Source organism: Alosa pseudoharengus, unplaced genomic scaffold, assembly GCF_046254945.1.
Source record: "Alosa pseudoharengus isolate Yale_2024_CS ecotype anadromous, Long Island Sound unplaced genomic scaffold, YU_APseudo_1.1 YU_APseudo_1.1_scf_24, whole genome shotgun sequence".
NCBI classification, from domain to species: Eukaryota; Metazoa; Chordata; class Actinopteri; order Clupeiformes; family Clupeidae; genus Alosa; species Alosa pseudoharengus.
In genome coordinates this window covers 5,254,152-5,271,147 of record NW_027468689.1, presented here as the reverse complement: position 1 = coordinate 5,271,147, position 16,996 = coordinate 5,254,152, and the positions used below count along the sequence as shown (strand labels likewise).

At 40.5% G+C, this 16,996-nt stretch overlaps 2 protein-coding genes across 2 annotated transcripts; both read right to left on the bottom strand.

Moving 5' to 3' along the window:
* Positions 1-557: 557 nt before the first annotated feature.
* On the bottom strand, positions 558-9,509 carry slc19a2 (solute carrier family 19 member 2). The gene is made up of 6 exons (XM_076302925.1): positions 9,295-9,509; positions 8,133-8,687; positions 6,235-6,466; positions 2,580-2,772; positions 2,336-2,477; positions 558-2,002 (listed from the first exon to the last, which is right to left on the bottom strand). Exons 1-6 carry the CDS (start codon positions 9,421-9,423, stop codon positions 1,817-1,819), a joined length of 1,437 nt encoding a protein of 478 aa, XP_076159040.1. The 5' UTR covers positions 9,424-9,509; the 3' UTR covers positions 558-1,816.
* Positions 9,510-10,955: 1,446 nt separating this feature from the next.
* atg3 (autophagy related 3) lies at positions 10,956-16,738 on the bottom strand. The gene is made up of 12 exons (XM_076302924.1): positions 16,455-16,738; positions 16,023-16,064; positions 15,888-15,937; positions 15,449-15,519; positions 15,229-15,336; positions 14,871-14,920; positions 14,653-14,746; positions 14,146-14,180; positions 13,837-13,992; positions 13,101-13,228; positions 11,598-11,666; positions 10,956-11,422 (listed from the first exon to the last, which is right to left on the bottom strand). The coding sequence occupies exons 1-12, from the start codon at positions 16,524-16,526 to the stop codon at positions 11,341-11,343; spliced, it is 957 nt and encodes a 318-aa protein (XP_076159039.1). The 5' UTR covers positions 16,527-16,738; the 3' UTR covers positions 10,956-11,340.
* Positions 16,739-16,996: the final 258 nt, after the last annotated feature.

Genomic DNA, 16,996 nt, shown 5'->3' with positions numbered 1-16,996 from the left:
ATGTACAAAATACAGTTTCTTAACAATGAATGTAACCAGAACATGAGTGCCTTGGTCATTACTGTATCTTTTGTTTTCTTTCACAAAACACACCCAACACAAAACACATTTCCACATTATTTATTTAAAGGAACCATATGTAAGATTGTGGCCAAACCTGGTACTGCAATCACTTTCAAATTACTGTAGAGCGGTGTATCCCCTCCCTCTCCCCCGACTTGAGGTTGCCAACCCGGATGCCGAAACACTACTGACTTCGTGATTAGTAGATAGGTAGAGGGTGGCACATCAGGCCAAAACACAACATCAACATCAGTTGAGGGCTGCAACTTCACTTTTTAAATGACAATATCCTGGCCGGATTACTGTTGTCAGTGATATAAGTATTTGAAATGAACATGATTTCTTAATGTCTAGTGACATATCAGGGCCATTTTATGATTAATTGAAATACATTTCTTACATATGGTTCCTTTAAAACAAATGTGAACAAAAATGGAATAATATATGAACAAAAAACACCCCACCAAGGGAAGCAACTGACTCACACCAAATACTTTAGAAAAAAGTATTCATAAAAAAGAGGGCTACCCTTAACACATAGCAACCACACATATACAGCCATACAATCAAATCATGAAAGTAGAAAAAAATGATGTAAACAAAATAAATATGGTTGGTTCTACAAATGATTTTACAAAAAGTGCTTAATCATTTTACAGATATTAGAAAAATATCAGTGCCATCTTATCGTCTTTGATTTATGGATGAGGAGGGCATGTATGAAAGATCATTTCAATGTAACACTATTTGCAGTAACAATAAAATTAAATTGTTTGGCAGAAACAAAACAATTCATAATGTTAAAACACATCTTGTATGGTGTTAATTACTAAATATTACTGAATCACCATATAAAACAACCCATCCATTGTTTTGCCAGTAACACACATATGAAGTGATTCATACAAGGTCAAGATCCAGTGTTTCCCACAGAATTGGATTCTATTTGGGGGGGGGGGGGGGTATATAGGTCTAGTGCCTGTCACTTTAAGGCGTTCGTTCGTGGTGGCCGGTTTTGATTTCGTGGCGGCCCGCCACAGATTAGACAATGTATGGGAAACACTGAGATCCTCTTAAACGTACCTCTACAGTACATAACAATACAATCATTGTGATTTGGCTTCATTGTCGATCTAGGAACGATCCACACAATTAATAATTTAATTACATTTACATATAATCGTTTTTCAAATTATAACACATTTGAACACAGATGTGGATTAAACAAGGGGATATAAGGCTTAAAGGCTTTCTCAAGTATAAATCACATTATTTTTCACTGTGCCAACTTTTTCTCAGCAGGGTATCAGCATCTGCCTTCGGAATCCACAATCTAGCTAGATGTTTATTTCTACAGTAGTAGCAGTAGGCCGTAGTCAGTACAGTGATGATTATGGTGATTATTATTACTATTGCTATTATTATTTATATAGCACTTTTCAAAAACTAAGTGACAAAGTAACTACAATGCAATAAATACTAGTTACAATAGTAGTGTTAGTAAAAACACATGAGCAATATGAAACATTGAGGTTATTTTGCTGATGTCTCTACTGTAAGTTTGAGAGGACCAAATACAAAGTGAAAGTAGACCTTGAAATCCACTACAGCAAACTACTCAGTGAGTTGAAGCATTAATGTGCGCATCGTTTCAACACTTCAACTACAATCAAATTAACAGAAGTTCAAGTATTTGACCTGGAGTCTCTAAAACACACCTGATGACTAGACTAGTAAAGGCGATTTTGATAACCTATAGGCGGTTCTGATAACCTATATCCTGTTTACCATAATCAGCAGGGGTCCCATCTCCGACGGAGTCGGCTTCTCCTGTCTGAACAACATGCTCAGAAGCACGTCTCGACCTCCTCCACTTATACAGTCCAGCCAGGAGGAAGATGACTGCAATCACAGCAAAGTAGCTGGCATAGATCAGGAACTGAGGACAAGACAGGGATATAAAGCATCTTCATTAGAGTGACAAAATTTCATAAGAAAACTTCTATACATAAATAATGTGTTTGATGTGCAACTGAAACAAATCTCCCTCATCAACCATAACCCATTTACCCCAAAGAGGGGTAATGAATAGAAAATATCTAATAGTAATCTACGCAAGGCAAGATTACGATTATGATTGCTAGTCATCACTCCATACACATTTCTTCTCACATATGGGCAAGAGGCCATTATCATAATATAATTAATAGCCACTCTACCAGCCAATCAGAAAAGAGTATTTCTAGTCTCCAGGGGATAAAGTCATCATTACCTGTTGAATAATGTCCAAGCCCAGACCACTGGTGTCCACAACAGTCACTGTGAGAAGAGTCTGGAGCAGTAAGGCTATGAAGGTGTTTACGCCAAACACCAGTGCGTACCTCTTCATGCTCAGGTTGGCTGCGATCTGATACCTGCATTGGTGAGGTGCTGTTTAGCATTTCAGCCGCGGACTTATAAATCAATAATGACAAAAAACATCTGCAACAGACAAGCCTCCTTATGTTTGCACTCACGTGGCAATGGTTATCAACAGCATGTAGGTAGCCCTGAAGATCACATACGAGACGTAACAAACCCAGATGTTCATGATTGTGTCCATAAGGTACACAGCCCCAGCGATCACCACAGAGAATGTGCAGAGGGCAAGCTCCCCCCATACCTCCCAAGACACCTTCATATAGCCCACCGCAAATGCAGCAAGTGCACCTGTGGACAGACAACACACCTGCATGGAGACTAAGACTAACAGAAGCATGACAACTTCAAATCTGAATTAAAAATAGACCATATTAAATCATATATACCAAAAATATATATGTTGGTAAAATGTCCAAGTATGTTAGTTGAAACCAAGACATGACTGAGACGTACTGTACAGTACCCTCCAGAGTTATTGGCACCTCTGCTAAAGATGACTAAAAACCGGGATAAAAAAAAAAAATCTGTTGGTGATTTATTGTGATCTCACAATGAAAAAAATAGGAAAAATCCAACCCTGAAGGGATGCAATTTTATTTTGAGAAAAAGGAAAATCTCATAAAGAAACAAATATTTTTAACGAAAACACCTTGCTCACAATTATTGGCACCCCTGAAAAATCTTATGTACAAAACCTAACAGAAGCATTTTCATAACTAATTTCAATTTATTTAAGTTAATCAGAGTGTCTGTGAACGGTCAGAAGTAGTTCGTGACTTTCTTTTTCACAATGGTATGAAAATAAAGTCACACAAAGGCTAAATCCTCTAGTCATTTTTCAACATCGGAAAGACAAGATAATACACTGAATTTAAATAAAAAGAAAGTGTGTTGACATTTGTAAGTCAGAGAATGTCTATTAAAGTTAATCTTCAGTGTCCCGCCGGCCTGTGTGGAAATGAGTGGTCTTTTGTCAAAATTTGGATAGAAACACTTTAGGTATGTTTGGCATACATAGAAGAATGGCTATACTGAAAAGAACCCCATGCCTAATGAGAATTATGGTGGAGGGGCTGTGCTATTGTGGGGCTGTTTTTATTCCCAAAGGCCTTGGGAACCTAATTAAGGTGCATGGTATCATGAACACCAAGAAAAACCTGAACATTTTCAAAGGAAATCTGTCAAGCTCTGCCAAGACACTAAAAGTTGGTCATGACTGGACCATTCATCAGGTCAATGAACCAAAACAAACATCCAGATCTAAACAAATATGGTTTGCTGAACACAAAATCAAGCTTCAGACATTGCCATCTCAGTCCCCTGATCTAAACTCCATAGAAAAACAGTGTAGTGAGTCAAAAGAGGAGAATGCACAAGTGTGGACCTAGGAATCTGGACGATATGGGAAGATTTTGTAAAGACGAACGGTCTTAAATCCCTTGCTTTATATTCTCCAACTTTATGGTGTCATAGAAGAATATTACAAGCTGTTTTATTGACAAAGGGAGGCTTAAGATGGTATTACAAGCCGGGGTGCCAGTAATTGTGAGCAATGTGTTTTTGTTACAAATATTTATTTCTTTGAGATTTTCCTTTTACTCAAAATAAATTTGCTTCCCTTCAAGGTTGGATTTTTCCTATTTTTTTACAATATTAATTTACAAATACAGCTGCAAGCAGCAATGCGGGGGCCTAGCAGTGCGCTATAGCAGGAATGGCGTTGCCATGGCATGAGCAAGCACTCACAGCAAGAGGCCAAATTGCACCAATGTCCTTGTGCATTCTCACAATCAGCTACCATGTCCCTCTACCAAGTTTGGACTTCATACACCAAAGTGTTGCTGAGATGTGAGCTCACTTTCTTTATTACAGCACCCCTAGAGGCCAAATGAGACCACTTTCCTTCATGTCCTCACAATCAGCTAATATGTCCATGTATCAAGTTTGGACTATACAATGAAGCGTTGCTGAGATATGAGCCCACTTCCTGTATTACAGCGCCCCCTATAGAGGCCAAATGATGCCAATTTCCTACTGTGTCCTCACAATCAGATTCCAAGTCCCTGTACCAAGTTTGGACTTCATACATGAAAGCGCTGCAAAGATAGGAGCTCACTTCCTGTATTGCAGCGCCCCCTATAGAGGCCACATGATGCCAATTTCCTAGTGTGTCCTCACAATCAGATACCAAGTCCCTGTACCAAGTTTGGACTTCATACATTAAAGCATAGCCGAGATGTTAGCCCACTTCCTGTTTGGTGGCTTCATCGGTGGTAGCTTCAACTGGTGGTGGCGCTAGTGCGTTCCATGTATATGCTTAAAAATTGCTGTGAGTGATTGGGACAGTGTCCTGACTAATGGTATTGAGTTTTGTTATGTTAACTCAAAGCGTCACCTAGATGTTTGTCCACTTCCTGTTTGGCGGCTTCATCGCCATATTTGATTGGCTGTCACGGGCAAACAAAAATTAAATTTAAAAATCTGACAAGTATCGTTTGTGCAGCTAGGTCTGAAGATCATCTCCGACAAGTTCTTTGAAAATCGGATGAAATTTGTAACCGCTGAAACTTTTCGTAGAGTTTGGACTAAATCCAATATGGCGGAGGTCCAATATGGCGGAAAGTGATAGGATAGGGGTCGATGAACTCTGTATGGTCCAAGGATTCAGACACTACCTCAATTGTGAAAATCAGACAAAAGAGTCAAGGACCACGCGCATAAACGCATGTCCAGCATTGAACTGGTGGTGGCGCTAGAGTGTTCAATGTATATGCATAAAAATTGCTGTGAGTGATTGGGACAGTGTCCTGACTAATGGTATCGAGTTTTGTTATGTTAACTCATAGCGTCACAGAGATGTTAGTCCACTTCCTGTTTGGCGGGTTCATCACCATATTTGATTGGCTGTCACGGGGAAACAAAAATGAAATTGAAAAATCTGACAAGTATCGTTTGTGCGGCTCGGGCAGAAGATCATCTCCGCCAAGTTCCGTGAAAATCGGATGAAATTTGTGAACGCTGAAACTTTTCGTAGAGTTTGGATTAAATCCAATATGCCGGAGGTCCAATATGGAGGAAAGTGACGTAATAGGAGTCATTGAACTTAGGTCGGTCCAAGGATTCCAACAGTGCCTGATTTGTGAAAATCGGATGCACTGTTCAATGGTCACATGAGTGAATGCAATCCAGGTTCGACCCATTGGTGGCACTAGAGTGTTGGGCATAGAGTTCTGTAAATTGGTCAGAGTGATCATGGGATAGTGCTGAATCAGTGTGCCAAATTTCATAACTTTCGGCTTGAACCAGCGATTCAATTTTCGACCAAATTTTGACCCGTTGGTGCTGATAGACGGCTAGGTTTAGAGATCCATAAATGAGCGTGAGTGGTCAGTGGAGTGTCCCGAAACTTTCTGCCAAATTTCAGCACTTTTTAGCCAGGCGTTCTATGGGCTGCCATAGACTTCAATGTCAGAAGTATAATAATAGGAAAAGCTAGTAACTCAATGGGTGCCTTCGTAGCTTCGCTGCTAGGCCCCCAATAAATCACCAACAGATTATTTTTTATACCGGTTTTTCGTCATCTTTAGCAGAGGTGCCAATAATTCTGGAGGGTACTGTATAGAATTTAACCAGATAATCATAGGAACCATTTTGGAAGTAAAGTGTGAAGTGTTTAGTACTGTAAAGACCTCTTCTGACTATTGTCTAAAGTTACTTTAGACTCTAAACATGTTAAAATGATCAACTTACCCAGTAAAGTTGAGATGGTCTCTACGTAGCCATTGTATATGTGGAACTCACTGGAGGGCAGTATCTTCTCCCAAAGTGCCTGTACGTAGTTCACGACCTGGAAGTATCCGCAGGTGGACAGGGCCCACCAGACAGACCACGCTAGGAGCGTCTTGCAGGAGTAGCTCTGCAGGAAGTCCTCCCACAGTACTCTCAGCACGGCCAGCAGACCACGGGTGGCCTCCTCACGGACCTGGGTCACACAATTAGGAACGGTCCTGTAATGTGGCCCTTGTAATGCAGTTTTTCTCACCTACAACCTTTGACTGGAGTTTATTTTTCAACCTATAACTTTCAGACATTTGTTATACATGTTAGGTTACCCATATCCCATCAGCGTCCAATAAATCCCCCATTGATTGGGATTAATGCATCCCTTATAATGCATTGTTTATTCTCACCTTTAACTTTCAGACATTTGTTATTCATGTTAGAATCTTAAATTGTTGCTGAATGGAATCTTTCGTTAGAATGTTCAAATGTTATACGTGATCGACAAGTGGCTACCAATATCCCATTGGTATCCAATACATCTCACTATTGACTTCACGCATATACACTGGTGAGATCATTACATCATTATTTATCTTCACCCCACACTCCCATCCAATGAAGGGGTTAAATGGCTACTGGATAACGTTTTGTCATAGAGCCCAGTGGTTGGCTGGGAACTCATCTGACCCTGTAAGCCAGTCATGAGTTGTGATGTGGCCACTGTCCAAATCTGACCTCGGACAAAATTCTGGCACACTGGTTTGAGGGCTAATCCCTCATACTTGAGAAAAACAGACACAGCATATTGAGTAGGGAACATATGGGGTTGATTGTTATAATCAATTATGACTCCTACTGGCACTTCTAAAAGATAACAAAACTAGTTGCCTAATAAAAGCATAGACTACCTTAAAAAGTGGAACAATGTTGCATAGTGTTGCAGAGTATCAAAACTGCAGTTTTGGAGGTATTATTTGCAATTCATATGCAATAAATGAAATATCTTGACAAAACTGCTAACATTACATAGTACTGCATATCATGGACATGAAACTATTATTGTACTGCTTACTTTTTGCAAAGGTGGCAGTATATTGTTCCTGTAATTCCTGGTAGAGCAAGACAATACTGAATGTTATTGTGGGAGGAGACACAAGCAGACACAGTGGCTGTGTCTCAAACCGCCTACTTGCACACATCAAATACTTAGTTTACATATATAACGCAGATATTGGGACAATTACCAACCATCGAAAAGTGGGCACAACACAATTAAAGCTGCAGTTGGCAAGTCTGAAAGATTGAGGGGACTTAGCCAAAATGTTGAATGTTTACAACTCTCATGCCCCTCCCCCACTACCACCAAGTACCCTCTCATCGAGACTGTGTTCGTCAGTGCGCACCAGACTGTGATTGAGTCAGATCTCACACAGCCCTGCTCTGATTGGACCAGAAGAACTGGGAACTCGGGATTTTTGCAAAACAAATAACAGGCTCTAGGTGGAGGTAGAAGTGCGGATTTTTTTCTAAAACCGGCTGATTTATGTTGTTCTGTCGGAGCATAGTGTTGGTTTCAGTGAATATGATAAAAAAAATCTTGCTAACTGCAGCTTTAAGAGCACACTAGCAGTGTACTGACGGAAGTATGCAGTTTGAGACACAGCCAGTGACTCACATCACATTACATCATTTACTGGAACTGGTTTTTCCTCTGAGTGGACACTGCATCACCTTGTTGATCAGCCTTTGTGAGCATTTCACTGGGGTCATCAAGCATATTAAACTCATTATTTCCTCCTTAGCTTAGCGCGTCTTCATAGCTGAGTGCAAAGTATTTTCCTGGTGCTTCAACACCGGACACTCACCACAGCTTCTTCAGAATGCAGGGGCACCTTACACTCCAGGCTATCCTCTTGAGGGCCGGTAGTAGCCTCTGCAGTGAGCGCATCCTGATTACCACCGTCCTTCTGGTGGAAGAAAAGGCTCTTCGCTGGCATGGGCAGAAACCAGGGAGTCAAGAAAGCAATGGAGGCACATGCCAGTGTGATAACACACAAATACAACAGAGGGACCTCTGCTTCAGACACAAGGAGCTGGCCAAGCAGAGATCCTATGGCGGAGCCCAGTAGTGTGATGCTCCGACAGAACCCAGTCACTTTCTGATACTGTGCCGGTTCAACCACACTGTATATGTAGGAGTAGTAGGCAATGTCTGTTGCTGTAGCCATCCCAAAGAAAAACTCCAGGATCTGCATGGCCAGCACGCCCTGGGTCTTCACAAGCATAGCGTAGGTAACGATGAGGCTGGCTGCCTGCAGAATGAGAAGAGGTTTGTATCGAAGGTAGTCTGTCGCCAGGAAGACGGGAAAAAGCAGCACAAGGTAGGAATAGGTCCATAGTGGGTAGATTTCATTTACAACCTGCAGTGAAAAGGAAAGAAATCACTTAACAGAGATTTTTATCATAGATTTTGTCACATTTTCTTTCAAGAGAAAGTGTCAAAACAGCATCATCTCCCAAATAAATACCCACAAACCCATCCTAAAACAGATCAAATCGAGACTCAGAATAATAGATTCCATAATGAGTGAGTAAGTTACATTGGACGTTTTGTTTCAGAATTAAGCTAACTTGCACCTCAGTTTTGTCTGGAACACATGCTGACCTTGAGCCACAGCGACTATATAGATAATGTGTACTCCAAACATGTTAACGGTCTCATAATCAACTATCTGAACAACAATGGCATACTTGGCTAGTCAAAAACTATCAAAAAGGTTAACTATCTTAAGCAGATCATGTAACAGAATTCACGTGGTCTGGCCAACGCAATAGTATGATGTAACGAGTAACCTCTAAAAGTTTAACTCGTGGAACTGTCTTCATTCAGGTCAGTTTTAAGTTCGTTGACATGCATACTACTGTACATGTATCAATAATTTTGCTGGGATAACAACAAGTCTGTCCGCAAACAACTTTGTTTAAGAATCTCAGGGCAATAGGAAGCAAGAGGAAGCGTAGGTTTACCTGCGTTTCGCTAAGGTTTTTGTCTGGTCCCATGAGAAACGCTGTAAGGAAAGGTTCCGATGGTCGGAGATTGGAGAAGAAGCCGTACATACAGAGTAAAACTGTAGGGAAAAGCCATGGTTCCGACATGTCACTGACGAACTTTGCATGACCTTCGGCTTTTCACGAAACAATGTGAGAAATTGCATCAAATGCACATCATTTGAAGCCTTGCCTTCGGCGAAGTGGAGTCGCGAGAAGATGACGAATTGAAAACAGTCGAAGAGGACCAATCGTTTGGGTGGAATATGTGGGCGTGAGATGTGACAACGGTATCACAGTTCAGACACACCACATTGGTCACGTTAAGTTTTGGCTTTGATACCATATGTACTACATTATAGATTATACTGTTACTGTCAGCCAGATACGCTTTAATGTAAAAACACGAATCACCATATGATTTTCAGTGGATTATCCTCATATTTCCGTATTTCGCTAGAGGGCGCTGTTGCTGATGCCCAAAAAGGCTCTGACAGAGCCCTTATTAGACATTCTCTGGCTGATGTCCAAGCGCCAAGAATTTGATTAAGTGCAACTTTAGTAATGGCCTCCTTACACCAAACAACTTTGACAAGATTTGGGAAAGAGTCTTGAAAGATTGGAGTCTTTTAACTAGTGCCCCCCATTCAAGCTATACTCAAAAGACTACAATCTTTCAAGAATCTTTCCCAAATCTTGTCAAAGTTGCTTGGTGTAAGGAGGCCATAATATGTATCAAAGTCGGGTGCTCTTTTAAGTTCAAGGGCATAGACAATGTTCTGGATGCACGTTACAGCATGCGCTGTAGCCCAATATTTGGCAGAGGTAGGTCAAGGTTATGGGTGGTGACAAATTATGGAATTGTTTGTGCTGATAACATGTCAAAAAGTCCCCCACTGCTCGTCTCTGACTACTTTTTAAAAACCATTTTTGTACAATCTTGTATTGGTGTAGCCATACGAACCTTTATGGCAAATTTGGAATTGCAGGTCTGTCTGACCAGGTCATTGAAGCCCATTTCAAATGTCTCTAAAACACAGGCATGGCCACTGACCTTACAATCTAATCTGGAAAGGAAAACAAACTTTCTCCCAACTGACTAATTAGGCCAACATTCAGGTTATTAGGAATGCTGATCCATCCCTCTCTCTCCTAATCTGCATAATACCTTGGTGGCCAGTAGCCTACTGCAGTTGAATAAAACATATACAAGTTTGAAGTGTTGTATGAAATTAAAACCAGAAAGTCTTCTTGCATATTTATCTTGTTTTATTAATAAACAAACATTATTTCAAAATGAGCTCTTATGGGAGACAAACAGGGACTCATTTCACTTGATCTAAAAGGTTTAACATGACAAACAGGCTGCCACTGCAGATGAAAGAAATGGGGTGAACATAAAAATGCAACAAAAAAAAAAAGTGTGTGGTTGTTGCTGGAATCTGCCACAAGATCTCTTTGCAGGAAGCTATCCGAAACAGGTCATATATGTATGGCAACACTGTGCTGCCACTGTATTAACTAATCTTTGGGCATCGGTTGGTAAAAATAGCCAACTATGAGGAGGTCACATGATGACAACCTCATGAGGAAAAAAAAAAGTTTTCAGGTACATTACATATGGATTTTTGAAGTCCAACAAGATTTATTCAGTTTATTTTTAAAAAATATCAGAATGGCGTTTTGACAGATACATGACCATTTTAGTGTCTACATTTGTTTAGAGCAGAGCAAGGCATTTGCAAACATAGCTTACATACAGATATTACAGATGAGTACACCGCAAGATGGGCCACCACAGAGTGCATTTACTGTTGGTACAGATGTTTTTAGTAGATGAGCAGCAAATCATCAATCAGCACTTCAGATTCACACTGCACATGCAAAGATGCAGAGGAACATCTTTCATTCCGTTTTTAAAACATCTTTCATTCTGCTGTTCATTCCAGTTCCGTCTGTAGCTATGGTTAGCTGGCCAGAAGAACACACCCTAATTATTCAGAGTATGCGAAGCACAATTTGGATTTACATGGTGAAGTGTCTTGTGTAGTCATACTCTATGGTGGGAATGACAGCTTGGACGAATTTCAGGAAGATCAAAAGATACCTAATTGTTAGATCGGAGTTAAGGAGAACACTTATGGACACCTCTAATCCATATTCATCCATTTTAATTTTACAACAAAAAAAAGATCTCATTCAACATGGTATTATTTGGTACTTCCAAGTAGAAGAATGTCAGGGTAAATATTAACAAGTGTACACAGTGAATTGAAGGATACATGTGAACTCCCAGCTCTCCTCCTCCTTCTGCAACTGTTTCAATGATTTTTTTCATCACTTCCGCATGTCTGGGAAACACAAATACAAACAGCATGAACTGAACACACTCTCTCTGTCAATGCCTCCAAGCACGAATAATACTATACAATCTCGTATCAAGCTTTAATAGCTGGATAAACACACATTTCATGGAACATTTAGGATAGTCACAATCAATCAATCCATCACACTTTAGTTGGGTCAATGTTACCGAGTACGACATTCTAGAAACTTTCTGGAGAGATATTGTTACATCAGTCCCATGGTTCCCTAGCCTGATGAGCCAGAGCCACATCAAGATGTAGGGTTTGGGGACTCATCATTCGCAGTGCTCAGTCCGATGGGCGGGATAAACGGTTGTCTTTCAAATTCCCTCTGCACGCAATAGGATAGTGCTACAACTCATGAGTCCCATGCGTTTTCCCACCAGCGGAGCTAGTTGGCTAGTTGTTCAAACTTTTGCCAACTTAAAAAAAGCTTAACTCGTGTCATGCTGTTCGCCAACAGCTACATCCAAATTTTTTGTTTTCAAGTAGCAGGGAATTCACGCCGAACCGTCGCAACTCTGCCATCATTATGTTAAGTCCGCCCACTGACTCTATACACAATGTGATTGGCCTGAAGTTTAAATTTTCCAGCTCGCAAGCCAACGGGGAGTTGCTAGACTACCCTGGCAGCAAATTACATTTGCTGCCGTGAGGGTGCGTCTAGATTTCTAGGCTAATGGTTTGCTGTAAATGGTGTTGTATTTAAACCCATCCCAGTGTTGTGTTGACTTAAGAACTCTGTAGTTGTAGCTTAACAAAGCAGCTGATTATATTAATATTCCTGCAGATAACTATTTCTTATCTCTTAATAATATTGGGCCAGCCCTGAACCCAGCTTGCTCTTCAATTGGCTCTGACTGTACTTCAGACTTGATCATTTTACTATCAGGTTGATCAATATCTTACTTGGCAAAGGCAAGAGTTCTGACATTGTCTTATGCCACCTTTCTTGGGTGTTCACAACATTACCTTCTCCTTGCATGAACTTGGTGGCTCACGGACATGGCCCCAGAGTGTAGCGTTGTAGCTGCCTGGCTGCTTTAGCTGTTGGAACTAGCACCTCAAACTAGCGAAAACCGATTGTTTTCAATTTTTTTCATACCGACAGTACTAGGTGACCTCGAGAAATGGAGATCTACGTGAAAACTCGCCGGATTTCTCCTTTAAGGGGTTTATTCCATATCCTACAGATCTTGCTGATGGTCAACCAGGGCTGTTACACTGCCATCTGGTGTCGAGATTTCCTGTAGTATTCTACTGCCTCTTTTCAAGTCCAGTATGTAAAATTGTTGTTCATCAATTGTAGTTAACAGATTGTCAACAGATAATTAGTTTGTAGTCGATGGGCGGACTATCCCAGTAAAGTGTGACCGCCTTCTTTTTTCCTTCAAAAGGTATTGCGGTAATCTTCATTACCTGCAGGGGTGCACGGAGCACATGGCTGGAGGTGGGAGATGAGGGTGGTTCTCGATAGTGACTGTTTTCTTCACATGGTCCTGGCTAATGTCCTCATACATCTGGTCCACTGTGAGTGGCTGTCGGTCCTGGAGGGCAAAGCAAGCATCACACTCATTTGCAATAAAGATGCTCTAACCAAAAATTAATTGACTTAAAAAAAAAAAAAAAAAAAGACATTAGTCAGAATGTAGACTCAATTACACTGTCTGAAAAAACATTTCATCACCATAACCAATTATATATACCTCCACAGTCACACCCCCCCCCCCACCCCCTGAGGTATAGATGTACACACAATAGCTCCAAACAGCAAACAGTGTCAACTGAAGTTTCCTGAGCGAAGCCTGTAGTTCCTAATCTACATTTTCCTTCACATGCAAGCGCCTGCCAGCGCCTCATGCTTGATCATCCTTAAGCACACTATGTAGGTTTTTGATTTTTTTTTTTTTAGTATATTTAGTATTTTTTATCTTCTACTGTCTCTATTGTGCAGTTGAGTTTTTTTATATTTATATACTTATATTACTTTTTCTGCTGTAAGTGCATGTTGTGTGTGATGTCTGTATGCTACTGAGACCTTGAATTTCCCCTTGGGGATCAATAATAATAATCTATCTATCTATCTATCTATCTATCTATCTACATGAAGACAGGAAGATGGATAAATCAGTTGTGATAAGTGAGTAAGAAGTACCTCGTCATATCCAAATAGCCACAATCTTGGGGTTTGGTAATATTTGTCGTATGTGATGTAGAGGTCATAAGTCCGGGTTTGCAAAATGGCATCTTCGCCACCTGCCTCCATTTTTGATTTGGTGGAATCCACCAATTTCCTAGTGTCGAGAGTAGCCTGTTTACAAAACAAGAGAGAAAGAAAAACAGACAGAAATAACAAAAAGGAGAAGAAGAGAGAAAAGAAAGAAAGAAAAAAAATATGAATTTATTCACTGCATCATCACTGCTGCCTTGTACATATCACATAGAAAGACAACATCCATCTTACCTCATCGTTTTCTAGTAGCCCACTCTCTTCGTATTCTAGAGGCAGGAGAGCATCATTATTATTTGTTTCAGACATCATTCATATCACTTAAATATAGTGCTTTAAGCACTGCAGACACTGGCGCCGACATGACTGTCAACATTATTCCCAATACAACCCCACACACCAGCAGAGTTGGCGGCAGAGTTTGACGCTGGTGTGCGGGGGGGTGGGGGGTGTTGTATTGAGAATAATGGGGTCTAAGTAATCGAATGTGGAAAGCAGAGTATTGCGCACTCATATGCGGCGCTGGTGTCTGCAGCGTTTTACATCACTGCTTGGAGGAATTTCTTAATGTGATGCGCTTTTTTGAACGCTGATTATATGATATACTTATAGAATATACTACTAACTTGTGTATACAAGATATTTGCACCCCTGTGAAGTGGTTCCAGTATTTTCGCACCATTACGCTTCTACATTATTTTGCCAAATTTGTTGTGAGGTTTAAGTGATCTGGGTACATACCTTCCATGTCTGCGGCTTCACCTTCCTCCTCATCCTCCTCGTCTTCGCCATCATTGCCACAAGCACCCACATTCACATTCCTGTTCATGCTATCCTGGATATCAGAGGAAGAGATGAACAACAAAACAAAATCAATCAATCAATAAAGCACCTAAAAACAGCATTTGAAAAGTTGAAAGTGAAAGCTGAAAGTGTAACTGTAGTAAGTTGGAACATACTTTATTATCAAGCGAGATTTCTCGAACAGCTTCCATTACTCCGGTCACGCCTACAAATTCCAAACCAATATACTATTTAGAATTTAGAAGTCCACTTCGGCAAGTAGTGAGCAAACATCATATAACAGAAAAAATGACTGAAGGCCATTCAGCCTCACCAACCACTTCTGTCTATAATATAGACCCTTTCAAGAGAGTTCCATTATCAGCATCATAGTTGGCCCCACAAGGCTTCAGTTTTAACATTCCATATGTTTTCTTAATGCAGAGGAAGTAGATTGGGAACCAAATAGAACGTTCAAGCATTGTTTTTGTTTTTATTGTTGAAAGGGTCTATAGGAAACTGATGTCCACTCACCCGAGTTGTGGTAGGTGTCGACCCATCCTCCATCACCGTCATCCTCCTCTATAATAGCCTCCAACTCATCAGAGTACTCCATCTGCTTGCAGCGCTTATAGCATGGCACTGACCGTTTTATAGCAACACAAACATACATCAGCATAACATTTTTAGTGGAAATAAGTGTACTGAACAGCATTCTAGTTTGCCTACAAATGAAATGGGCTGGCCGTCTCACCATTGCGAGTTAATAAGAACTGCTTGTCCTGTGGCAAGTAGGGCTTCACTTTTGCTTCCTCTCCTGATGCCCTGAACAGGGAGAGGAAGCGAGTTAGAAGGAAGTGCAACATACTTCAACAGAGTATATTCCATTAGTGTGGAATTTCAAGGTTCAAAATGAAAACAAATGAATTTGACACTCAGGTGAAATATGAATAGGCTCTTAATCCGCATGTGTCAAAGACAGACAGCAAAATTCTATTATCCACATGTACTTTCTTACAGAAGTCTTTGAGGTTGGATCATTTCTGACGATTTCCTCAATATACCACAGTGAACAAATTGTGAAATTGCGGGAATGCCTTACAAGTCAATGGACACAAAGTGTATGCATTGGGTTGAGATTGAACCCATGGATTCCGCTTTGTGCAGATAAGAGGAACTTTAGTCCAACTCACCATTTCCATGTAGGGCAGTGGTGGACCAAGTGATCACCTGCAGCCACAAACTACATAAAAAATCACAATAATGTTGGGGATGTGATAACTTGCCAATAAGTAGGCCTATACAACAATGCAATCTCTAAACCTCACCTCCTCCGGAGTAATGACGCCAGTTTCTTTAAATTTCGATTCCTGCAAGAAAAGAGGAAGGTCTAAAACACATACTACACATGTTTAGGAGAAAGTTAAGTTATATCGCATTTAAAATATCTGATTAACTGTGGCTGGTGGTCAAACAATTGCGTAGAAAAGGAAATGCTGCAACCTGAAATATGTAGGCTAAACGGTAAATACATTATACACACTAAACAGTAATGTAAACAAGATCATAAGGCTAATGTTCCAGATTGGGTAATCTTTACATTGAACAGCAACACACCATGCCAAGCAGAGAAGGAGCACAGAGTGTGGCAAAATATCAAATAATTCATGTATTTGCTACAAAAACACGCAATTACACTGGCAAAACCAGCGTAGATTGAGGTAGTTTAGCAAGCTAGCTAACTCGCATGTTTGCCTTACCTTTAGCACGGGTGTTAGAAACTCAGCCACTCCCAGTGCAGTTCCTTTCACGGAATTGATTACATTCTGCATGTTGCTTGCAAACTTTCTTTTACAAAATATGCCTTAATCTCTTCCCACAGAAATCATTAAGCTCTTTCAGATGTTTCGCCAGAGTACACTGACTTTGTCACCATCTGATCACATGACCTGTCATCTGACAAGTACTTCCGTATAGCAAGAACTGAGTCCCTCTTTTAAGCGTTTTAATACAAATATTGTGGTTTCTGTCTCACTAGTCGGCATGTACCTAACAACGTAGCCTATAAACCATTACGAAGTACTTCTGTCTGCGAGCGAGAGCCACGGACGATGAAAACTGAGTATAGTGGGTGATTTCAAAATAAAAGCCAGGAAAGGATGGCTTGCCGGAAACTAAAGATACATATTGGATGTTTCCCCCAAAATTGACACACCATAACATCACATACCATACACATAACTCTTTATCAGGATATCAGGATCTACATGTGTACTAAATGTTTGTTTTTTAAAGATAAGAA